This window comes from Dama dama, chromosome 1 (assembly GCF_033118175.1).
Source record: "Dama dama isolate Ldn47 chromosome 1, ASM3311817v1, whole genome shotgun sequence".
Taxonomy (NCBI): domain Eukaryota; kingdom Metazoa; phylum Chordata; class Mammalia; order Artiodactyla; family Cervidae; genus Dama; species Dama dama.
In genome coordinates this window covers 65,800,729-65,824,999 of record NC_083681.1, presented here as the reverse complement: position 1 = coordinate 65,824,999, position 24,271 = coordinate 65,800,729, and the positions used below count along the sequence as shown (strand labels likewise).

The 24,271-nt window shown below is 45.3% G+C and overlaps 1 protein-coding gene across 1 annotated transcript; it reads left to right on the top strand.

The window, feature by feature from the left end:
• Nucleotides 1-3,140: 3,140 nt before the first annotated feature.
• On the top strand, nt 3,141-23,039 carry LOC133061581 (uncharacterized). The gene is given in 3 exon segments (XM_061149586.1): nt 3,141-3,291; nt 17,971-18,216; nt 18,787-23,039. Coding segments are annotated over 3 exon segments (4,650 nt in total).
• Nucleotides 23,040-24,271: the final 1,232 nt, after the last annotated feature.

Below are 24,271 nucleotides of genomic sequence, written 5' to 3'. Positions count from 1 at the left end.
ATACCACATTTTTACAGCAATAGCTGACTAATACACTAATTAATTTAAATTCAAGGCTATGCTGCATCCTAAGCTCAATTCCCATCCCAAATTATGCAGTTACTCTATTCAAAATAACTAACTTCCCAAATGTCCTATAGAAATCAAAAGGCAATATAAAAATACTCTATTTAATGTGGGAATGTAACAAGTTCAAATTACATTCCCACTTGTAATAGAACACAAGTCAATCTCACCTTCTACCTCATAAGCCACATGACATTTCCCAAATCCATTCCTGAAGAAATCTAACCCCATGCTACTGTAGACAGAGATCACAATAGAGTCTCTAAGGTAAGGAGGGAAGGCTGAAATGATCCTTCCTGTTCAACCTCAGCAGGATGCCAGGGAGTCTATCATAGTTTGGAAAATTCTACATTCGATGCTACACTCAAATATGAGAAATCTCACAAGAAAACATTAAGCATTAGTGTGGCTGAATCTAGAGTCTGTCACACAGAGTGAAGTGAGAAAGAGAAAAGCAAATATTGTATATTAACACATACATGTAGAATCTAGAAAAAATGGTACTGATGAGCCTGCTTGCAGGGCAGGAATAGAGGCAGAGACATAGAGAATGGGCTTGTGGACACAGCAGGGGAAGAAGACGGTGGGATGAACTGAGAGTGGCATTGACATATATACTGTCATATATATGCCATTTGTGAAATAGACAGCTGGCGGGAAGCTGCTATGCAGCACGGGGAGCCCAGCTCAGCGCTCTGTGATGACCTAGATGGGGGAGGAGGAGTTCCAAGAGGGAGGGGATATACATACACATATAACTGATTCACTCAGTTGTGTGGTAGAAACTAATACAATATTGTAAAGCAATTATGAAAGTGAAAGTGTTAGTTGCTCAGTCATGTGCCCGACCCTTTGCAACCCCATGGACTGTAGCCCTCCAAGGCTCCCCTGTCCATGGAATTCTCCAGGCAGGAATACTAGAGTGGGTTCCCATTTCCTTCTCCAGGGGATCTTCTCGACCCAGGGATGGAACCTGGGTCTCCTGCATTGCAGGCAGATCCTTCACTGTCTGAGCCACCATACATAATTTTTTAAAAAAAGATGTTAATCATTAAATGTTGATTATAACATTATGGTCAATACACATGGGGGATAGGTTCTCCTCTCAGAGAATAACATTGAGATACTCATGTCTTATAAAATTTAAGAACTTGCAATGATGTCAACCATATTTTTTGCAATCACCAGATTTTCCTTTAGTGATGCTTCACTAAATTTTAGATTTAGATTTAAGTCTTCTTCATTTCTATATCCTTTTTGAGCCCTGAGTTCCAACCACACCAGTGCTAAATTAAGAGTGAGCCCTGTCAAGTGAGTTAATGCCTCAAGTACAGACCCTTTTAGTCTGTGCCAAAGGCTTCGGAATTGTCAGAGCCAAGAAAACCTGCCTCTTTATACCTATATTATTTTTCTGCTTGAGAACCACCTCTATCAGGTTCCTGAACTAAAGTTGTCATAGATGGTTCTAGAAACCTGTGCCCCAAGGGCTCAGTGAGAACCAAACTTCTGCCATTATTCTTTTCAAAAGTCTAGCCTTTGCTTGGTCTTTTAATGCCTGAGCCTTGAATAACCATTTCAATGGCAGCAAAACATTTCCATATGTCACATCTTTCCTTTCAGCAGTGGGATATGCCTCTGGTGTTCCACTTACCTCTTTCATTTCCCTGTCCCTTTAAGAAAACCCAGCTGTGCTTTTAATAGCTTATCTTGCTTCTTAGGTCACTGCCTCTCCTTCTCTACTGAGCAGGGACAACCACTCTGTCCAAAGAGAAAACCTTCCAAGACTAAAGTACTGTGCGTGCAGGTGTATGTGCATGCATGCTAAGTCACTTCAGTCACGTCTGACTCTGTGCGACCCTATGGTGTGTAGCCCACCAGGCTCCTCTGTCTATGGGATTCTCTAGGTAAGAATACTAGAGTGGGTTGCCAAGCCCTCCTTCAGGGGATCTTCCTGACCCAGCAACCAAACCCACATCTCTTGTGTCTCCTCCATTGTCAGGCAAGTTCTTTACCACTAGCACCACCTGGGAAGCCCCTAAGGTACTGTAGTTTGATCAAATTCATTTCAACTGGTTTATGGAGTTTGGGACATCTCTGCATTTATTTTTCCCTTGCTTCACATGCATTTAAACTGTTAAGATACTTAAATCATTTGAGGTAGTAGATCCTGTGTAATTCATAAACAGCCAACCCAAGGGCTGAGAACCCATAGATAAGAGGAAAATGAAAACGGCAAAAAGAGAATGATGAAAATTTGGGAATTTTGAGACACAGGCTATATGTGTGAAAGTGTTTTGGGCTTTGAGGGTAAGACCAGAATATTTAGCAGCTGTAAATATTTTTAACACATTTGAGAATTGAATACGATAGTATATGCTAGTCATTTGGAAAGTATCAAATCCAGAGAGTAAGGGACTTTTATTAGTAGTCATCACCATTTTTTAAGATGCCAACTAATGACTGTATTTACAGAGAGATATGGCCAGGAGTGCTGGCATCAGGGAAACTTTCTGGATGCGAGAGACTGTCCTTGCCTTCGAGGTTGTTAAGAGTAAATTTGCATCCATTTTCAAGCCTAAGGCTTTGGTAAACACAGGTACTTTGTCAGTTAAGACAAGGTTTTTCCAGCCTGAAAAGGAAATGTCACCTGGTCCCTGCCGCTGGCCTGAATTTAGCCCACAAAGAGCTGCACCCCCCAAGTCCAGAGCAGAGAAGAATAATGGTAGGGATCTGGGCTGTCGGAGCTCAAGGCCAAGTTAGACTCACCAGCTGCATCTGTACCAGGACCCTCCTGGTTCCAGCCAAGAATGAACAAACCCTCTGACTCCAAAGCCTCCAGGACATGTGGGGTGGGGGCAAAGGTGAAAAATTATATGGGAGAGATTCATCTTCATCTCTCGGGCATGATCAGATTTGGGTTTGGACCGTCCTTACTAACGGGCATGGCCAAACGACAGCACAAAGCCGGCAAAGACCAGCACAGACCCTGTTAGAGCAAACCCTCAGGGTGCTCTGCTGTCCCGGATTTTTTGGATGGATGAAGCGAATGCTTGCCAGGGGACGAGAGGTCCAGAATGAACACCAGCAGGCCCTGGAGCACTTGGAGAAGATCCAGGCAGAGCAAGTGTCGACCTTCGAAGCTCACAGAGCTAGAGTCTAGTAGAAAGGCGCGGGTGGCCTCCAGCCACCACGGCAGGTGGAAAGCTCGAAGTGTGCCCCCGAAAGGTAATGAGGCCGCCTGAGGGAGGCGCAGTCACGTCCCACTCTTTCTGACCACATGGGCTGTAGTCCACCAGGCTCCTCTGTCCGTGGAATTCACCAAGCAGCAATCCTGGAGTGGGTTGCCCTTTCCTTCTCCAGGGTGTTCTCCTGACCCAGGGATGGAACCCAGGTCTCCTGTATTGCAGGCAGATTCTTTCCAGTTTGAGCCACCAGAGAAATCCAATGAGGCTGCCTGGTGGTCAGGAAACCCATCAGTAAGAACAGTGTCCAGGGAGCAGCTGCCCTGGCGTTGAGAACCTTGATTCTCCGTGTGACTGAGGACAGGCGACTGAACTGTGTCCAGACCTCAGCACACAGAAGCTGCACAGCCAGACAGCCTGCGTTCCCCAACGAGGAACCCTGTGGAATGGGCACCTGCCTTGGAGAGACAGTGTCAGAACCCCTTTGTCACATAGCTCTTTCTACTTCACTTTCCCAGCGCTGTACACCTCTCATGCGGGGCCGATCCACCTGACAAATACTCGTTAAAATTCACAGAATTCTGTCCTAGAAGTACACACAGAGGCCCTCAGACGCATTTGAGAACCTGAAGAAGAAGGATTTTCTGGTCTTCACTAAGAAATCATTGCAGCAGCTTTGTCCAAGCTCTTTCCTGGGCTCTAGGACAGAACCAGTGAGGAATCTGCCTACAATGCAGGAGACCTGGGTTCAATCCCTGGAGAAGAAAATGGCAAACCACTCCAGTAATCCTGCCTGGAGAATCCCAAGGACAGAGGAGCCTGCAGGCTACAGTCCATGGGGTCACAAAGAGTAGGACATGACTGAGCAACTAACACTTACACTTACTAATGAAGACAAAGTGGGTTTTCCTGGCACAATAGGGTATTTTAGGACAATCAGAATTCCAGTCCTGGCTCCAGAGCTTACTAGATGAGTAACATGAGCTGAATGTCTTCACTCTCTAAGGCCCTGAAAAAATGAGGACAACAACATTAACTCTGTTCATTTCCTACCTTAATAGTCTGCGATAAAGATTAAATGGAAAATCCTGTGCCCACAAACTCTGGTTTTTTTAAACTTTGAAACATACATAAATATTTCTATTAGTGGGACTATGTGTCTTCTTACGCCACATCCGTTAGAAGAACTCAAAGGAAAATAAAAGGTGAGACCAAATTAGACAAGACTCTCCCTCAGAACTCATGGCTCTGAAGTGAACTTCCTGTCACTAATTAGCGGAACAAATGCCCACAGAATCACTGGCATTTATTGGGGAAAAATCTTCTCTTATGTCTCAAAAGGTAAAGAATCTTCTGGCACGCAGGAGACCAGGATTCGATCCAGAGACAGGAAGATCCCCCACAGATGGGAGTGGCAGCCCACTCCAGTCTTCTTGCCTGGATAATCCCATGGACAGAGGCGCCTGGTGGGCCGCAGTCCATGGGGTTGCAAAGAGTCAGACACGACTGAGTAACTAACACGTTCACATTCATTTTTTATTGTGGAAAGGGAGCTAAGAAGTTCTCTAGTAGAAACAGAATAACACAGCAGAGGAAGGTTTGGATTTGAAGTCAGATCCCCTGGCTCTGTTCCTCACCTCCTTGAGTAAACACTGAGTCTTGCTAAGTCTCAGCTCCTTGTCTCTAAAACAGTGATGACTGAACCCAGCTCGTGGGGTTATTTTGGAGATGGATCAAGGTAATGTGTATAAAATGCTTAGAATGCTGTGCTTAGCACTTAATAAATGCTCTCTAAATAATGGCTATTGGAGAAGGAAATGGCAACCCACTCCAGTACTCTTGATTGGAGAATCCCATGGACGGAGGAGTTTGGTAGGCTACAGTCCATGGGGTCGCAAAAGAGTCGGACACGACTGAGCGACTTCACTTTCAATTTTCACTTTCACACATTGGAGAAGGAAATGGCAACCCACTCCAGTGTTCTTGCCTGGAGAATCCCAGGGACGGGGGAGCCTGGTGGGCTGCCATCTATGGGGTCACACAGAGTTGGACACGACTGAAGCGACTTAGCAGTAGCAGCAGCAAATGATGGCTATCACTATTTTATGGAGGCCAATTCTGCAGTGCAGAGAAACTCAGTGGTTTGTACAAACAAAAGCCTGAACTCACAGTCAAGTCTTTCTCCAAGAGCCCACACAGAATTTCATGGTTTCTCTATGATTTGGAAACCTAGAACAACTCTGCTTCCCAGGTGACTCAGATGGTAAAGAATCTGCCTGCAAAGTAGGAGACTCAGGTTCAATCCCTGGGTGATGAAGATACCCTGGAGAAGGGTATGGCAACCCACTCCAGTATTCTTGCCTGAAGAATTCCATGGACAGAGGAGCCTGGCAGGCTACAACCCATGTGATCCCAAAGAGTTGGACATGACAGCGACTAACTTTATGTTTAGAAAAACCTTGGCTGGGTATCTGGACGTCCATACCTACTGTTGGGAATGTTCATAACTTCCATGTTCAGTCACCTTTCAGCTCAGGTTCAGTGCTGAAAAAAACTAACATGAATTAAACTAAAGAAAAAAGAAGCGAAACAAAACAGACCAAGGCAAATGCACAAAAGAAGACCAGCTCATGCTAACATTATGCACCTTCCTTACCATCAAGAGGTCATTTTCTGATGCCAATTTTATACCAATTTTAAGCAGTGTTAAAATGCCAAGAAATACCTTATCTTGAATTGGATCCATTGCATAGGTGTCTCCAAAGATTAATTACTGAGTTTTCTTATGCATGTCCTGGCACTGTCCTTTGTCAGTTCGGTTACAATAGCAGAAGAAACATTTCATAGGAGGGCACTTAATATCTCCAAAGAGATCAGCTTCCTCCCTTCTCTGGCATCACAGATCTTACTACACTGAGGGAACTCCTCTGTTCTGCATTATCACAGATCCAATATGAATGGAAGATCTTCTTTTGGCTAGAATTGTTGACAATGTAAGCAGGGGAAAAGGCCTTTCCTCTGAAGAAGCCAGAGTAAAGTCAAAAAGCAGGAGGAGGAGCAGTCTTGTATCTAGTCCCTGGAGTTAGCCTGGCTTCTCCTCTTCTCCATCTGCCAAAAAAAAAAAAAAAAAAATAACTTCCCTGATCAAAAGAGACTGTTCTCTCTTCCCATTAGTCTCCATCAACCCTGTAAATCGAGAGCCAACTCTCTCTCACTGGGTTTTAAAGTATTCAGCACACTGGGAATTTAGTAATTCTGATGTAGATGTTGGCCAAGGGCTCCAATTTGTTACTACAATGCTGCTTCACTTATGAGGGGTCCCTCTGGCATGGAAACCTGAAGAAGGAGATACTCATTATTAAAACCTCCCCACAGGGATCTTTCTCTCTGATGAACCATTGAACTCAGTATCTGCAAAATGTGTTTGGCCACACAACTGTTTGCTAGTGTATCTGTTCTCTTGATATCTCATTGTTATTTAATTCTTTAGTAATTAAAAAAAGTCTTGGACTTGTCCCACTGTACCAACTGATTTCAAATTCCCTGAAATCAAATTATATGTTGTTATCTGCATTGAGGGTCTTGGCAGTGGTGTTCAGCCAAAGTACCTGGTATATCTTTGCTTTTGTGTCACTCAACTAAAATCACACACACAATAACACACTGTAATTGCATACATATACATTTTGCCTTCATGTGTTTCCTATACTGTAGGATGAATAAGAATTATAAAAGAGTCATAAATAGGTTTCTGTTGCCTATACCAGCACTCAGGAACTGTAACACCTTAAAGCCCCAGAGGGTGACAGTGAATGGTGAGCTCAGAAAAGGTGGGAAATTATGTTAACCACATCACACTTGCTCCACAGGAAGAGATAAATAATGCCCAAACCTACTGTGAAAAGGAACTTCCATAAAACTCTTCTCTCCTCCAGACTTCTCCCAACTCTAACCCTTCCCATCACCTAGACAACCTTCATGACAAGGGAACAGCAGAGATTGCCTATGTTTGTACTATCCACGAGTCTCATCTCATCATGAAGTATTCAATTATTTACAACATCCCCACAGTGTCCTTGGCCAGGGTCCTTAGCAAACAATCTTCTTTGAAGGAGTCAGTTTGCCAAAATTTTATATTTATCAGCAGGCTTGCAGAAACACTTAAGAAAAGATGCAGAGAATGGCAAAGCTACCATAAAACAATTACTTAGGATATCAGAAGAAAGAAAAAGATACTGTGCAAGCATACGATGCCCCACGGTGATTCTCTCTTGAGAGCAATGATGTTGGATCTTTCCCTGAGAACTCTACTTGAACAGGAAATCTTGACAGGGTTCATGTTAGACCTCTGGGGTGACCGGCCTCTGAATGCACTTTGACATTTCAAGCCACGCCTCTCCTCTGACTCTTTGGGGGTTGCTGCCTAGAGAGCTGTCCTGAGGATTCTCATAAACAGATCAGGTTCAGCAGGATAGCACATTGAGAGCTTAGCCATGCCTGCCGGGAACAAAGATGGCAGTGGTAGCGGGAGTACCAGGGCTTGGTCAGCCCTGAATTAGATGTTCCAAACAGGAACTCTCCTGAGTTGCCATGGAAAGTCTGAGGGGAGGCATTACAAATGTTTCCAAATATCCTATTTGAGTTAGGCCTTAAAAAGGGACAGGATTTCAGCATGTGAGTAAGAGGGGCAATCTGGGCAGTGAAGGGCAACAACATAAGCAAAGGCACAGAAGCAGAGATACAGGGGGTTTTGCACCTTTGAGAAACAGTGCATGGGCTATTGCATCTCTTGGTAGGTCCAAGAGATGCTGCTGACCCAGGGTCCAGGTCAGTGACGAACAGGAGAAATCCAACGTGATGAAACAACCTATATGCCCATCAACAGATGAATGGATAAAGAAGACGCAGCACATGGGAGTAGTGGGATATTACTCTGCCACATAAAAGAATGAAGTTGGGTCATTTGTAGAGATGTTGATGGACCCAGAGTCTGCTGTACAGAGTAAAGTCAGAAAGAGAAAAACAAATATCATGGAATCTAGAAAATATATGGAATATGTGGAATTCCACAAATACGTGGACTCTAGAAAACCGGTACAGATGAACCTATCGGCAGGGCAGGGATGGAGACACCCACGTAGAGGAGAGATGTGTGGACACTGGTAGGGAAAAGGCGGTGATGAATCGGGAGATTTGAATTGACGTATATACACTACCAGGACCTCCCTTGTGGCTCAGGCAGTAAAGAATCTGTCTGTAATGTGAGAGACCCGGGTTCAATCCCTGGGTTGGGAAGATTCGCCTGGAGGAGGGCATGGCAACCCACTCCAGTATTCTTGCCTGGAGAATTCCATACACAGAGGAGCCGGACGGGCTACAGTCCATAGGTCACAAAGAGTCAGACAGACTCAGTAACTAACACACACACATACTCAGCACCACGGGTAAGATAGATGAGTGGTGGGAACCTCAGTACAGCACGGGGAACCCAGCTCCAGGCTCTGTAGTGATCTAGGGGGGGTGAGATCGGGGGATGGGGAGGGAGGGAGGTCCAAGAGGGAAGGGATGTATTTATATATACAGCTGATTCCCTTTATTATACAAGAGAAACTAACACAACATTATAAAGCAACTATACTCCAATAAATTTTTTAAGAAGAAATGCAATGTGAGCTGTATGTATAATTTAAATATTTCCAGTTACCACATTTTTAAAAAGTAAAACTTTTTAAATTCTTTTTTTTTAAAGCATTCCATTGTGAACAAATCATTAGAGAGCTTGCAGCAAAATTCAAAAGGCTTCAGATTCATCAGAGTGGAGGAGCAGCTGAATTCTGCCAGTTTACTTGGCAGGTACAAGGGGAGCCATAAACTACAGGATAAAAACAGTATCATAAAATGGAAAGGAATAAGAGGAAATCCCGAGTGCTCAGGTTCTGATCAGACTGGCCAATAACAGGAGAGGAGATGGAAAGGTGGTGGTAGCCGTGCTATAAGCTTGCTCGTAAGGAACGTCAACAATTGCCTGCTTGACCTCTTTGTATAGGCAGAAGAAATATGTGGGATTCATTTATTCTGGGAGAATCTGAGTTATCCCTATTAACAGCATAGCATTAAAGAGATTTCATAGTTATTCAGCTAGATTAAATCTTCATTATCTTTATTTAGGGTTCATCTTTTTTTTTAAGTAAATCTCTTTACATTCCAATAGAACCTCTACCATGATGATGGTTATTACTTCCTACACCCTTCTCCCCAGTGCTTCTCCCTACTATCATCTCTCACACAAAAATACACCACATTTGAAATACCGTGAGGAAGCTGGCCCAACTTTAAAGATTATCAGGGAGTGAATAATTAGGCAGCCTGACGCTGCAGAAAGACCACACACTTCAGAAAGGGTCCAAATTGAGTTGAATCCTGGCTCTGCCAGCTGTTAGCTGTGAACACTTGGGCTGCTACCTGAGCCCCAATTAGTCCCAGTTTCATGATCCCTAAAGTGGGTAGGAACATGCCTGCCTTTTAGAGTTTTTGTGAGGATTAAATGAGATGATATATGTAAAGCCCCAACACAGGATAACACTAAAGATTCTCAATACTGAGTAGCTCATCCCTGCAATCAGTGAATATTTATTAGGCACCTACTGTATGCTAAGCAATGTTTTCAGTGCTGTGGAAACAACCATAAAAAATATAAAGGCTAAGTAATGGTGTTGTTTTATAATATCAACAATAAGAATTGCCATTAGAATGCACTGTCAATATGTCCAGAAAATAATATGACAGTTTCAACCAAAATGCCTGACCTCAAACTGACACAGGCCCTCTGAAGCTGCATGTTTTCCTTAGAGATTATCCTGTCCCACTTCTTTATGAGAGCTGTGGGAAAACTTAGCTACGGGAAATAAAATGGCACTGAAATCTGGGGGTATAAAGATGAGTAAGACTAGACTTCCCTGGTGATACAGTGGTTGAGAGTCTGCCAGCCAATGCAGGGGACACGAGTTCGATCCCTGGTCCCAGAAGATTCCACATGCTGTGAAGCAACAAAATCCGTGAGCCACAACTACTGAGCCTGTGTTCTAGAATCCTCGAGCTGCAACTACTGAAGCCCGCATGCCTACAGCCTGTGCTCCACAATGAGAAGCCTGCGCACTGCAAAGACTCAGCAGTCAAAAATAAATAATAAATAAAGATGAGTAAGACTATATTCTCTATATTGAATCCTGTAATACCACACCAACATCATAACACAGAGTCATCCTTATTGTATACTATTGGGGATTGCTCATTCATTCATTCATTAAACATCCATTAAAGGGCAATTGAATCTGTGAAGAATAAGAATGCTCAATGTAGAAGGAATAGCATGTGCCAAAATATGAAACTGAAAGAGAATGGGAAATTTCTGAAGGACGGAGTTTAATTTGTTTGGAGGGTAACATGCAAGGAGACAAGTGGTAAGAGATGAGTCCTGAAAAATAAGCAGGGGTAAGATGATAATGGACTCTGAAAGCCCTTATATTTGATCCTAACAAGACTCAAGATGTGGAAGGAAATGATGATGATAATGATGACAATGGATGACAGCGGTGGTGGTGATGGTGATGGTGGCGATGGTGATGACAGCAGGTTTGGTGATGCCGTTGTCATTACAGGACAAATAGGTGGTAGTAGATGTGACTGCAGCAATAGAATGAGCATCTCTTGAGCATCAACAATGAGTACGACTCTGTAATAAGCAGTTCCTTAGTTAATACAACTCCACAAGAGTAAGCATGTAACTTCCTTCACTCTGGCTATTGTATCAAAAAAGGATTAGAGGAAGACAAAATTGGAAGAAAGAGAACCAATTACGAGGCTACCAGAGAATTCAAATTCAAGATCATGGTGATCTGGACTACTCCAGTAATGGGAATGAGAGACTTTTGAAAAGAATTTATGTCTAAGATTCATGATCCTGTAGTATCCTGTGGTTATGATTGAGAATATCAATTCTTACCACCTGATATGATATAGAAAATGTAGGTGATTGTGCTTTATTTTTTTCAAACCCAGACCACACAGTTTACATGTCCTTGTTGATCAACTCTTTATAAGGAATATTACACATTTTTTCTTTAACAGCCAAATTTAGAAATAAAAAACACTGTCTTTTCCAAGCTCTGGTTTATAGGATTATAGGATTATGCTTATTATACATTTTCCCATCAATGGAGAAGAAGCAGAAAGGATTCGGAGATCCCATGGAGACCCACAGACTGCAAAGAGGTTGACCTAAACCCTTCTTTAAGAATTCTGGCAAATATCTCGCCTTCAGAGCATTGTTATAAGGAGGAATATAAAATTTGCCAATGTAATCACCGTACTGAATGGGGGATACGGGATCATAAAACAACTTGAGTCTTTCTCCTCTGTCCAGCTCAATTCTTTCTGAATCCCTTACCCCCAGCCTGGGACAGTAGTCAAGCTGACCCCTGGGCTTCCCAGTCTCCTCAGGTGAAGAACAATTTCACTTCAGTCATTAAAACAGCTTATCCAATATAATCACCAAAACTCAATGAAATTCCCTCAAGGGAAAATGCCTCCCCTCTTGGTGCCCCCAGCTTCAGACTCAGAGCCTGCAGTGAGGGCAGGGGCATGGTTGGCCACCTTCATGCCTCTGCCCCCCTCCCCGACTCCTCCCCACGCCACGTGTTTCTAGAAATGGTTTCTGGCTGTCTGGGCACTGGCTCAGAGGGAGAGAGGTGAAGAAGAAAAGGGCCCAGTAGGCATAGTGAAAGTGAAAGTCGCTCAGTCATGTCTGACTCTTTGCGACCCCATAGACTATACAGTGCATGGAATTCTCCAGGCCAGGATACCGGAGTGGGTAGCCTTTCCCTTCTCCAGGGGATCTTCCCAATCCAGGGATCAAACCCAGGTCTCCCGCATTGCAGGTGGATTCTTTACCAGCTGAGCCACAAGGGAAGCCCGTAGGGACCACTGTAACTTGATATTGGGGCCCCTGGCATGTGGAGCAGTTTCTTCCATGGGTCAGTTTAACAGGTTTTTCAGAAATCCTCCAGCTGGGAAACTGCACAGCTCTTCTCCACCTGCCCACCACACAAGGACTCCCTGCAGCACTGTCTTTTTGTCTTTCCCAGAAGTCCTTTTGAGAGGAAGTCTTTGGAGCACACACATGCACGCGCGTACACACACACACACACACACACACTCACAGACACAGGCTGGCTCCTTATTTCAAGCCAGGGAAACAGGCATCTTTACCCCATGCAGCTCACTCCCCATGCAGCCAAGCTCACAGCATCACTCAAAGAAGTTCCCCTCTGATCTCTGCTCAATAGGAGTCTTACGCTTTGTAAATTCCAGAGATCACACGTCAAGCTTTCCAAGAGTTCCCCTTGAAGCCCCTTTCCCTGGGCTTAAGGTGAAGAGAAGCAACACCCAGCCTCCCCGAGCATGGTGCAGGAAAGACACGGCCCTGACTGCTCTCTCCGACCTCCCGTGTGGGCTAGATGTGGACGGGCGGTCACCGGTGCTGGAAAACTCCTTGCGCTCTCACTGGCATGCCCTTCATCAACAGCCCAGCACGTCATTTTACGACAGCATTTTACTTGGAACCTAATTGCATTTTTCTCACCTTGTAGGGCCTCTGCGCAAACTCTGAAATGGGAAGAGATGTACATAAGATGTTATCTTAGAAAGGATTAGGCACAATTACTGGCAATTCTGAGTATAATAATGTTCTTTCTGATGCTCTACCCTGAATGGCAACCTAGAAAAAAAAATCTTGTTCTATATGAATGACCTAAAAGATGACTTAGATATCTGGGTGCTGTGCCCGGATTTTCAGCAATCACCCAGCATCATCCCTGCTACATTCCCTACTATTTCTGTCCAACATCCTGTGTCCTGACTCCTGATTCTGTTTCCCCTTTGTATCCCACTCACTCCCTTTGTACTTGTTGACTGATTGGAATTCCCTGACTTGGCCCTTCAATATACATCAAGCAATTTAGCTGAGACTCACATTTGTCTGGAAAGAAAGAATAATTGCTCTAAGCTCAGAGCCCATTTTACTCAAAATTATAGTAAAAAGGTTACATGTGTAGTGTGATATGTGAGACCCTGTGAAAAATATCTCCTTCACCCAGTATCTAAAAGCCTTAAAGATTCATTTTATAAATGTGTCTTAGTCATCACCTTATTTAAGACTATTTCAAATTTAGGTAATACTGATATGCATTTAGCCAGTATACATTTAGAGACAAGTTTGAGGAGAGTAAGATTTTCCCTTTAGCCTATAATTTCATTTTCTCACTTATATGTTTAGATTTTAAAATGCTTTAGCCATTGATGTTGCAGAGTTCTGAATTTTTTACAAGCAACAAATAATTTTTTAGTATGAGTATGTGCCAGATACTGTGTGGAATATACTTACATTTAAAAATATGCATTATTTATCTGAAATTTAAGTTTTGCTGGGTGCTGCATGCTAAGTCACTTCAACTGTGTCTGACTCTTTGCAAACCTATGGACTATACCCTGCCAAGCTCCTCTGTCCATGGGATTCTCCAGGGAAGAATATTGGAGTGAGTTGCCACGCCCTGCTCCAGAGGATCTTCCTGACCCAAGGATTGAACTCACATCTCTAAAGTCTCCTGCACTGGCAGGCAGCTTCTTTATCACTAGTGCCACTTGGACATTTGGTAAATCTGGCAACCCAAGTCCCTGGAGCTCCCAGTCTGACTGCCCACTAGTAGTCCTCGTATGAAATAAGCACCTTCTAAAATTCGCTGACAAGTTTTAAGTGGCAATGATAGATTGGCATAGTTATAGGTCAAAGACGGATTCCTTCTCAATTCTGGATCCAAGTGATTGCTAACATCTTTGTTCTGATCTTCCTAAGAAGGAAAAGAAGACTGACTCCAGCTTAGCAAATATGGGAAGATGGCAACCCAACACACAGTCTTTGCTGTAATTCCATCTCAAGGGTTCCCAGAAAGATTCTAAAAATACATGGCATCACTGAAAATATCTTTGGCTGAAAGTAACAGAAAATGTGAACTCAAACTGGCTCAAATAATAAGGAAATGCCAGAAAGCCTATAATTGGAAGCTCAGAAACATAATGATGCCATAAAACCCCAAGTTCTCTCTACCCCTCGGCTCTCCTCAATGTCCACTAGTATTAATAGTTGCCATATTTTCCAGAAAGGTCTGCTTTCCCTCCTCATAGCAACATGGTGGCCAGTGCCTATTGGAGCTACACACCTCCCTTTCTACATCCAGCCAGAGAGGAAGAAAAGGCTCTCCCAGTCAGGGACCTCCACTCTTAGACTAACCAATACTATCACAGGAATGCCATGTGCTAATTACCTTAGAAATCAGGGTTCCTCCTGGAGCAGGGGAAGGGAAAGAGATATAAACAAAAATGGGATTCAACATGAGTTGGAGAGAATGAATGCTAGGTAAGTATCCAGTGGAGCTCACTAAAAACTATCATTAGTTCTTTCTTTTTTTTTTTTTTTCCTCAAATAGGCCATTAATTTGATGAAAAAGCTGCCTAAATGTCTATATGTAAATTCATTCTGGTTGGTTTGACAAACCCAGTGAAGCAAAGCCAGATGAATTAAGTCTGCCTTTCAGAAAATATACTAATATCTACATTAGAAATATACATAAACACTGCAAGAATTTAGTATGAAGCATTTTTCCTCCAGGACTTAGAAACACAGACATATTCAAAATCATTCCTAAGTCTTCCTTCTATGAAAATAAAGTAATAATAATACACTAAATTGAATAAATCCTATTAGTAATATTTCTACATTAGTCTCATTGGGGTCTCACAATAACCTAGAGACAGTTCCAGTGTTTTGACAAAGAAACTGAGCCCCACCCTGATTTAGGGACCTGTCCAAGGTCACATTTGGTTACACTGAACGTGAAAGTGGAAACAAGAATTCAGTTCATTTTGTCACCTGGCTTCATGCAATGAAGGCATCCTTTTATACTGACACAAGAGCTCTGATCTATATGCAACTTCTGTCCCCCACCCCATGGCAATGGAAAATGAGGAAGTTGGAGGAGGTGATAATTTTAGAAATGTTATTACATTTGAATTAAAAGTCACTATACTACATTTTTAGTAGTACTACATTTAGCCTTTACAAAACAGAATAATATGGGCAAGAATCAAGTCAATAAAAAGGAATCCTACACAAAGGCTAAGCTAATCTATGGCTAAGCTTCTTCTTTTCTTCCACTGCCACTATATGAGTTAGAAACATTTTGGTTGCACCTACAATTCACAAGTAAATGCTGAACTGGTTTAAGCAGAAAAGGAAATGCATTGGCTCACAAAACTTAAAAGTCTAGGGTGTCTCAACTTCAGAGGCTCAAAGAAAGTCACAAGTGCCTGATATCTTGTCCTCTCCCAGTTTTGCTTGCCTACATGCAGGCTTCAGTTGCAGGCTCTACTTGGTGATATAGTATTAATAGCTGCCATCTTTTCCAGAACAAAATCTCTGTATATCAACACCATCACGAATGAGAGTGTGCTTCTGTACTAACACTCTCAGAATTACCTCCTCATGACACATTAGCTCTGACAGTGAAAGTGAAAGTGAAGTCGCTCAGTCGTGTCTGACTCTTTGTGACCCTATGGACTGTAGCCCACCAGGCTCCTCCATCCATGGGACTTCCCAGGCAAGAATACTGGAGTGGGTTGCCATTTCCTTCTCCAGGGGACCTTCCCGACCCAGGGATCGAACCCAGGTCTCCCGCATTGTAGGCAGATGCTTCACTGTCTGAGCTACCAGGGATACACTCATTTCTGAAGCAGTCACGGTAGAGAAAATGCAAACCTCTGGTCAGCCACACTGCAGCTAAATGCCTACCTATGGGACCAGAGCTTCAGTCATCTCCATTCAAACAGTGAAGAAGTGATTACCTAGAAGAGAAACAGAGTCCATTTTAAGAAGGAAGGTGATTAGGGACTTCCCTGGTGATACAGTGGTTAAGACTCAACAGTTCTAACGCAGGGGACGTGGGTTCAATCCTTGTTCGGGAAACTAAGATCCCACAATGGTGGAATCATTTCAACAAAACTTCTACAAGAAAGTAAAGAAGAAAATCTTTATGACCTTGGCAAAAACAGTGATATCTTGAAGAAGACCAAAGATGTTAACCATAAAATATATAATATGAAAAGGAATAGGTGTGCTTCTTTTCCAATAAAAACTTTTAAAAAGATAATAACAACTCAAAAAGAAGAAGGGTGACTAGATGCTTGGAGGCAAAAATCAATACATCTATTACATTTATGAGCAAAAACAAGAACTTATTCAACGACTTGAGCAACTATATTGTACCCCTGCCTAACTAGTGTCTTTTCTCAAGTCTTTTAAAGAAACTGAATTGCCCATCTTGATTATTCCCTTTTGGGCAACATTTGTACAGGCAATCTGACTCAGGAACATGACGTAAACCCTGAAGTATGGGGTTAGATTTGTACCCAAAGAAACAGACTAATGTAACATTGTCATTCTTTTATCTGTTGGCTTAAAAGTAATTAACTGGCTGGAGGAGATGAAGAGAAGAAAGAGTGAAGCCTCATGCTTCATAAAGGTTATCGGCGCGAAGAGGAGAAAGGCCCTGGTTTACGCTGAGTGGCAGAGGCATTTGTCTCTGAAGCTGAAATGATCTCACTGATAGATACAGAATCTGATTGAGGAGTTTGTAGAACTCTGGCAGAAAATCAAAAGAAGCGAAAATCAAGCCAAAAAAAAAAAATCCAGAACATTTTCAGAGTTGGTCATCACTTAAGAGTCATTCAAAAAAGCTGCTTTGTCCTCTTGGAACAAACCAGCTCCATGTTAAAAGACAAGGTCACAATCTCACAGACAGCCACCAGTCTGGAACTTTGCAAACAGTGGTCACTCTGGAGATGTTTCAAGTGCCCTATGTGAGACTGCATCTTTTCAGTCCATTTCCCAAATGGCTCTAGATTTTATCTTGCTGGGTAAATTGCTTTCTCCCTCTCCTTCACCCTTATTTTCTGCCACAGAAAAAAGAAGAATGAATTCCTACCCTCTGAGGCTTCAGGCTCTGGACTAGAGATTGAACCAAAAAGAAGAAAATTAAATTCTCAAATGTGAGGCTGCCAGGGTTAATACCATGACAGGCGGCCTGGACCTAAGTTTTAGCTTCCCCCGAAATGGTAAGATTCCCTACCCCCATCAAGTAACCTGGAGCCAGCCAATCAATATGCGCCCAACAAGAACAAAGGGAGAGCTGAAAAGCCCGCGAAAGTCTGTACGGATAGAATTGCTTTGCAAACATGTAACCAATCCGCTTAAGCCAGTTACTAACCGCTTTTGCATATCTCATAAATTTGTGTAACAAGCTTGAGCTCGGCGCTTTCTGACCCTGCACCATTGTGATGTTGGTGGCAGAAGGCCCTGGCTCGAGACAGTAATAAACTTCCCTTTTTTGCGAGTTGCATTGTCTTGGAAGCCTTCTCTCTCTTCCCGCTCGGGGATTCGGACATCGGGCATAACATTTGGGGGCTCGTCCGGGATCCCTTGACCGGGAGAAGAGAACGCTTACAGAACAAAGGGGAAGGATAAATAATAACACCGGTGCTCAGGAAGCAGGGAGGCAGCCGACTCCGCGGGAAGGCTTTTTATAAACGGGGAGCCAGTCGGCGTAAGGCCTAGGCCAGCGGACGCGCTGGGAGGCAGCCGACTCCGCGGGAAGGCTTTTTATAAAGGGGGAGCCAGCCGGCGTAAGGCCAAGGCCAGCGGACGCGCTGGGAGGCAGCAGACTCCGCGGGAAGGAAAGTTCCTCTCCCGACCCCGAGTCTGATGAACAGCGGACGTCATTCGGTAAGGTGAATCTGCTACCGGGAGGCAAGAAAATTCAGGGGGCCCAAAAACCCAGCGCTGTGTCGTCGGCCGACGTTTGTTTGTCCGTGTGTTTGTCTTTGGCTCTCCGTGTTTTTTATGTGTGCCGGCATTGTCTCTAGTCTCGTTCTCTTCTGGTGCATTGTTCTCTCTCACTTCTGACTTATTCTCTTTCTCTCTCTTCCTTACCGTTAATTCTTTGACCATGGGGCAAGGAGAATCTACCCCACTTTCTCTCATGACTGACCATTTTTCGGATGTCAGGGCCAGGGCCCATGACTTGTCTTTGCTGGTCAAGAAAAGTAAATTAATAACTTTTTGTTCTGCAGAGTGGCCCGCCTTTCAGGTTGGATGGCCTCCGGAAGGCACCTTTCAACCGTCCATCATACAGGCTGTGAAGGAAAAGATTATGGCTCCTGATCCCTGGGGCCATCCGAGTCAGGTCCCCTATGTCATGGTCTGGCAGGATCTAGTGAAAAATCCGCCTAAATGGTTAAAACCTTTTGTTTACAAACTTCCTAGTTCCTTCAGTTCACAGGTCCTGGTAATGGAGACCCCCCCCGGAGGAAACCAAAAAGAAAGAGGACCCAAAACCAGTCCTTCAGGAATCTTCTTGTCCAAACCTGATAGATCTAGAAATGGAGATAAGGCCTCCGCCATATGTGCCCTCCTTGCAATCCCCTCCGAGGAGAGAAGCTCCCACAGGTGAACCGAGAGGATTAAGAGGGCCAACGGGAACCAACCATGAGGGGGGACCGGCATTGGGGACCCGGGGGAAAACTAAGGGAGATAGGGGTAAGCAAGACCCTGGGGACCCAGAGTTACCTTCATCCACTGTTCAGGCGCTCCCTGTCCAAGTGGGACCAACTAACCCAGACGGAGAGCGAACCTATCAGTACTGGCCCTTTTCCACGAGTGACCTGTACAATTGGAAGACCCAAAACCCTCCTTTCTCAGAGAAGCCCCAAGGCCTCATTGACCTCTTAGATTCCATTTTGTTCACTCATAATCCCACCTGGGATGATTGTCAGCAGCTGTTGCAGGTGCTCTTCACCACGGAAGAACGGGAGCGAATTCTGGCAGAGGCGCGGAAACGGGTACCAGGGGTGGACGGGAGGCCAACTGCCCAGCCTCATCTTGTGGACGAGGGGTTTCCTCTGTTGCGGCCTAACTGGGATTTTGAGCGGGTGGAAGGTAGGGAGCGTCTCCGAGTATACCGCCAGACTCTAATGGCTGGCCTGCGGGCTGCAGCAAGAAAGCCGACAAATCTGGCAAAGGTAAATTTAGTAAGGCAAGAGCCCACTGAAAGCCCGGCAGCCTTCCTAGAGAGGCTGATGGAAGCTTTCAGGCAATATACACCTATGGACCCCCAGGCTGAGGAGTCACGCGCTGCAGTTCTGTTAGCGTTTGTGAATCAGGCAGCCCCAGATATTAGGAGGAAATTACAAAAGATAGAGGGATTGGGAGAACAGACAATACAGGATTTACTGAAAGCAGCTGAAAAGGTATTTAATAATAGGGAGACCCCAGAAGAAAGGGAAGAGCGAATTCGGCGGGAGGAAAGGGAATTAGCGGAGAAGATCAGGAAAGAAGACAGGGAACATAGGGCTAGAAAAAACCGGAAGAACCAGAAGGAGCTAGCCCAGATTCTTTTTGCGGGGATAAAGGCTGGAACAGAATTGAGGGAACCTCGAAACCCCCGGACGAGAGAAAAAGAAAAACCAAAAAGGCAGGCCCTAAAGAAGGATCAGTGCGCCTACTGCAAAGAACAGGAGCACTGGAAAAACGAGTGCCCTAAGAGGGACTCAAAGAGAGGAATGACCCAGAGAGAAAAAATCCCCCCTGGAACTCGAGTTCTATATGCGGGGGAAGACAGTGACTAGGGGAGTCGAGACTCGGCACCCCTCCCCGAGTCCTGGGTAACCATACATGTGGAGGGGAAACCCGTTGGCTTCATGGTAGATACTGGCGCCCAACACTCTATTTTAAATAAAAAACTGGGACCAATGTCTAAGAAAGCCAGCTTAGTGCAAGGAGCCACGGGGACAAAAAGATATTGTTGGACCACAGAACGGAAAGTAAATCTGGGGACCCACCAGGTGTCCCATTCGTTTTTGGTGATACCAGAATGCCCAGCCCCTCTACTTGGAAGAGACTTGTTGACTAAAGTTAATGCTCAGATCCATTTTGACCCCGGGGGAATGTCAGTCACGGATGGACTTGGACAACCGATACATGTCTTGTCCCTAGCCTTAAGGGATGAATACAGACTTTTTGCGCCTAAGCCCTCAGAGACCATAGCACTAGATGTACAACCGTGGGTCCATAAATATCCATTGGCCTGGGCAGAGACAGCAGGAATGGGACTAGCTAAATAGAGACATCCGGTCGTCATCGAGCTAAAGGCCGAGGCAATTCCTGTGAGGGTGAGACAGTACCCTATGAGCCAAGAAGCTCGGCGGGGGATCACTCCCCACATTCGACGGCTCATGGAGGCCGGAATTCTCAGGCGATGCCAATCCCCTTGGAACACCCCCTTACTGCCGGTGAAGAAGCCAGGGGGGACGGATTACAGACCTGTCCAAGACCTGCGAGAAGTCAACAAACGGGTGAGTGACATACACCCAACTGTCCCTAACCCGTATACTCTCCTGAGCAGTTTACTGCCTGAGTACACTTGGTACACTGTGCTGGACTTGAAGGATGCCTTTTTCAGCCTACCCCTGGCAGTCCAGAGCCAGGAGATATTTGCCTTTGAGTGGACTGAGGGGGAAGGCCAACCGGTAGTACAATTAACTTGGACCCGCCTCCCACAGGGGTTCAAAAACTCCCCTACCTTGTTTAACGAGGCTCTGAGTGAGGACCTCTACGAATATCGGGCTTGCCACCCAGAGGTCATTCTGCTACAATATGTAGATGACCTTATGTTGGCTGGAACCACAGAGGAAGCTTGCAGCCGTGCCACTGGGGACCTATTACAGACCCTAGGCATCTTGGGGTATCGCGCTAGCGCAAAAAAGGCACAAATAGCCCGGCAAGAGGTCACCTATTTGGGGTATAAGATCAGGCAGGGGCAAAGGTGGCTAACCCAGGCCATAAAAGAAACAATATTGCAGATACCAGAGCCCAAAAACCCTCGCCAGGTGAGAGAGTTTCTGGAGACTGTTGGATATTGCAGACTGTGGATTATGGGGTTTGCTGAGAAGGCCCGGCCCTTATATGAGGGAAGTAAAGAGACCCCAAAGTGGACTTGGACTGAGCCAATAAAACAGGCTTTCCAGACACTCAGACGGGCCCTACTAGAAGCCCCAGCCCTTGCCCTGCCTAACCCAAATAAGTCATTCCAGCTGTTTGTAGATGAAAAGCAAGGAATAGGAAAGGGGGTCTTGACTCAACAATGGGGACCATGGAAGCGGCCGATAGCATACCTTTCGAAGCGATTAGACCCGGTGGCCGCTGGGTGGCCCCCTTGCCTTCGCATCATTGCAGCTACAGCCCTCCTCGTCCACGACGCTGACAAGTTGACGTATGGACAGCAACTCTCGGTTTACACCCCCCACGCAGTGGAAGGGGTTTTAAAGCAGCCGCCGGGTAAGTGGATCTCCAATGCCCGCTTGACACACTACCAGGCCTTGCTGCTCGATGCCCCACGGGTGCGTTTTCAGACCCCTTGCTCCCTAAATCCGGCCACGCTCCTACCCAACCCAGAGAAGGACAGCCTTCTCCATGATTGCAGTGAGATACTGGCTGAGGCCCTGGCGGCACGAAAAGACTTAACTGATGTACCCCTAAGCAACAGTGAGCTAGTATGGTTCACCGATGGGAGCAGTTATGTAAAAGATGGGCAAAGGAAGGCGGGAGCCGCCATAGTTGATGATTCAGGGCGGACGATATGGGCTGAGACACTACCCCCAAACACTTCTGCACAAAAAGCAGAATTGATTGCCCTAATACAGGCTCTGAAGCAAGCCAAAGGAAAGAGAGTCACCATTTTTACTGACAGCCGATATGCTTTCAGCACTGCCCATATTCAAGGTCCCATATACCAAGAAAGGGGATTTCGGACAGCTGAGGGAAAAGAGGTCAAAAATCTGCCTGAGATTCGCAGGCTCTTGGAAGCTGTCCAACTACCCCGGGCAGTAGCTATAGTACATGTCCCCGGTCACCAGAAGGGAGAAGACCCTAAGGCGCGAGGCAATCGTGCTGCTGATGCGGCCGCTCGAGAAGCGGCTAGCCGGGACTATGCCGCCCCCATATTAGCCGTGGGCCTTCCACCCCCTGGTATGGGGACCTTGCCACCAGTTCCCGAATATTCCCTCCCTGATCTCGCCTGGATCAACAAGGATACCACCCTCCAGAAAGATGACCAAGATGGATGGTACCGAGACCAAAACAACAACCTGATCTTGCCTGCCACCCTGGGTCGTCACCTGTGTGAACACCTGCACACAACTACGCACTTGGGAGAAAAAAAGACCCTAACACTTCTCCAGATGGCCTGCCTGAGGTTCCCTCGACAAAATGCAACTGTACGAGAGATAATTCAAGCCTGCGAAGCGTGCCAGCTGATGAGGGCAGAAAAGAAGCAGCACTCGGGAACGAGGTACCGAGGGGAAAAGCCAGGGCAACATTGGGAGATAGATTTCACCGAGGTAAGGCCAGGCAAGTATGGGTACCGCTATCTGTTGGTACTGGTAGATACCTTCTCGGGGTGGGTAGAAGCTTTCCCCACTAAGGGAGAGACAGCAATAGTGGTTGCTAAAAAGATCTTAGAGGAGATAGTGCCTAGGTATGGGCTGCCAGTGACTATGGGCTCTGATAATGGACCTGCCTTTGTGAGCCAGATTGTACAAGGGCTGGCCCAAGCTCTGGGGACGAAATGAAAGTTACATTGCGAATATAATCCCCAGAGCTCAGGACAGGTTGAGAGAATGAATCGGACCCTAAAAAAAACTTTGACAAAGTTGGCAATAGAGACTGGCGGGGACTGGGTGACCCTCCTCCCCTTTGCACTCTTTTGGGCACGTAACACCCCTTATAAGCTGAATCTTACTCCTTTTGAGATTCTGTATGAAAGACCCCCTCCTGTGTATCCTATTTTCGAAGGAAAATGTCTGCCACCCCCTACTTTAGGACAATTCCAGCAAACTCTGATAGCATTAAGTAAGGTGCATAACCATGTTTAAAAATTGATTCGAGAGATGCATGAGGGCCAAAACAAGAGGGCCCTCCCCTCACATAATATTGGCCCAGGTGATTGGGTTTGGGTAAAACGACACCAATCTAAAGTATTAAAACCTAGATGGAAAGGCCCTTATGTTGTTCTCCTTACCACTCCTACCGCTGTCAAGGTCGACGGGATTGGACCCTGGGTTCACTGCAATCACGTGTGGCAAGCTACATCGGAAGAACAGAAAAAAGCGCGAGCAGAATGAAAGGCGAGTCCTCACCCGTCAAATCCTTTGAAACTGAAACTCGTCCGCTGGGAGGCCTCCTAATTCTCCTGCTGATAGCAGCTCTCATCGACCCAGGAGCGACCAGTCATAACCCCCATCAACCTGCTAAGATCACATGGAAACTCAACGACGGGCAAACTCATGAGCTGCTCAATGAGACCTCAGGAATCCACCCTCCAAACACCTGGTGGCCAGACCTGAACTTCGACCTCTCAAGCCTCTTTGCAAAGCAGGATGGTCTCTATGATAAGTACTATAGAGATGGGATAAAAAACCATAGGTTGGGGTTTTGGGCTTGCCCGGGCTATGTAAAAAATAACTGAAAAACCTGTGGTGGCATAAAAAGCTATTATTGCAGGAGCTGGAGTTGTGTGACCTCTTGTGATGGACCCCAGAGGTGGGATGTCGGAAACAGAGATCTAGTTAGCTTCACCTTCAAGGACCGTAGACACCAGGGGCCTCAGGTACGAGTACGATTTAACCAGGAACGGGCGAAAAAAGAAAACCGCTGGACCTCAGGACTGACTTGGGGTTTTCAGCTTCACGTAAATTGGCCCGGCCCCTACCCAGGCGAGCTTTTAATCATTAAACAGGTTATTGAGCCGGTGCAGGTACATAGTTTAGGTCCCAATCTGGTCAAAGCATTACAGGGGCACAAG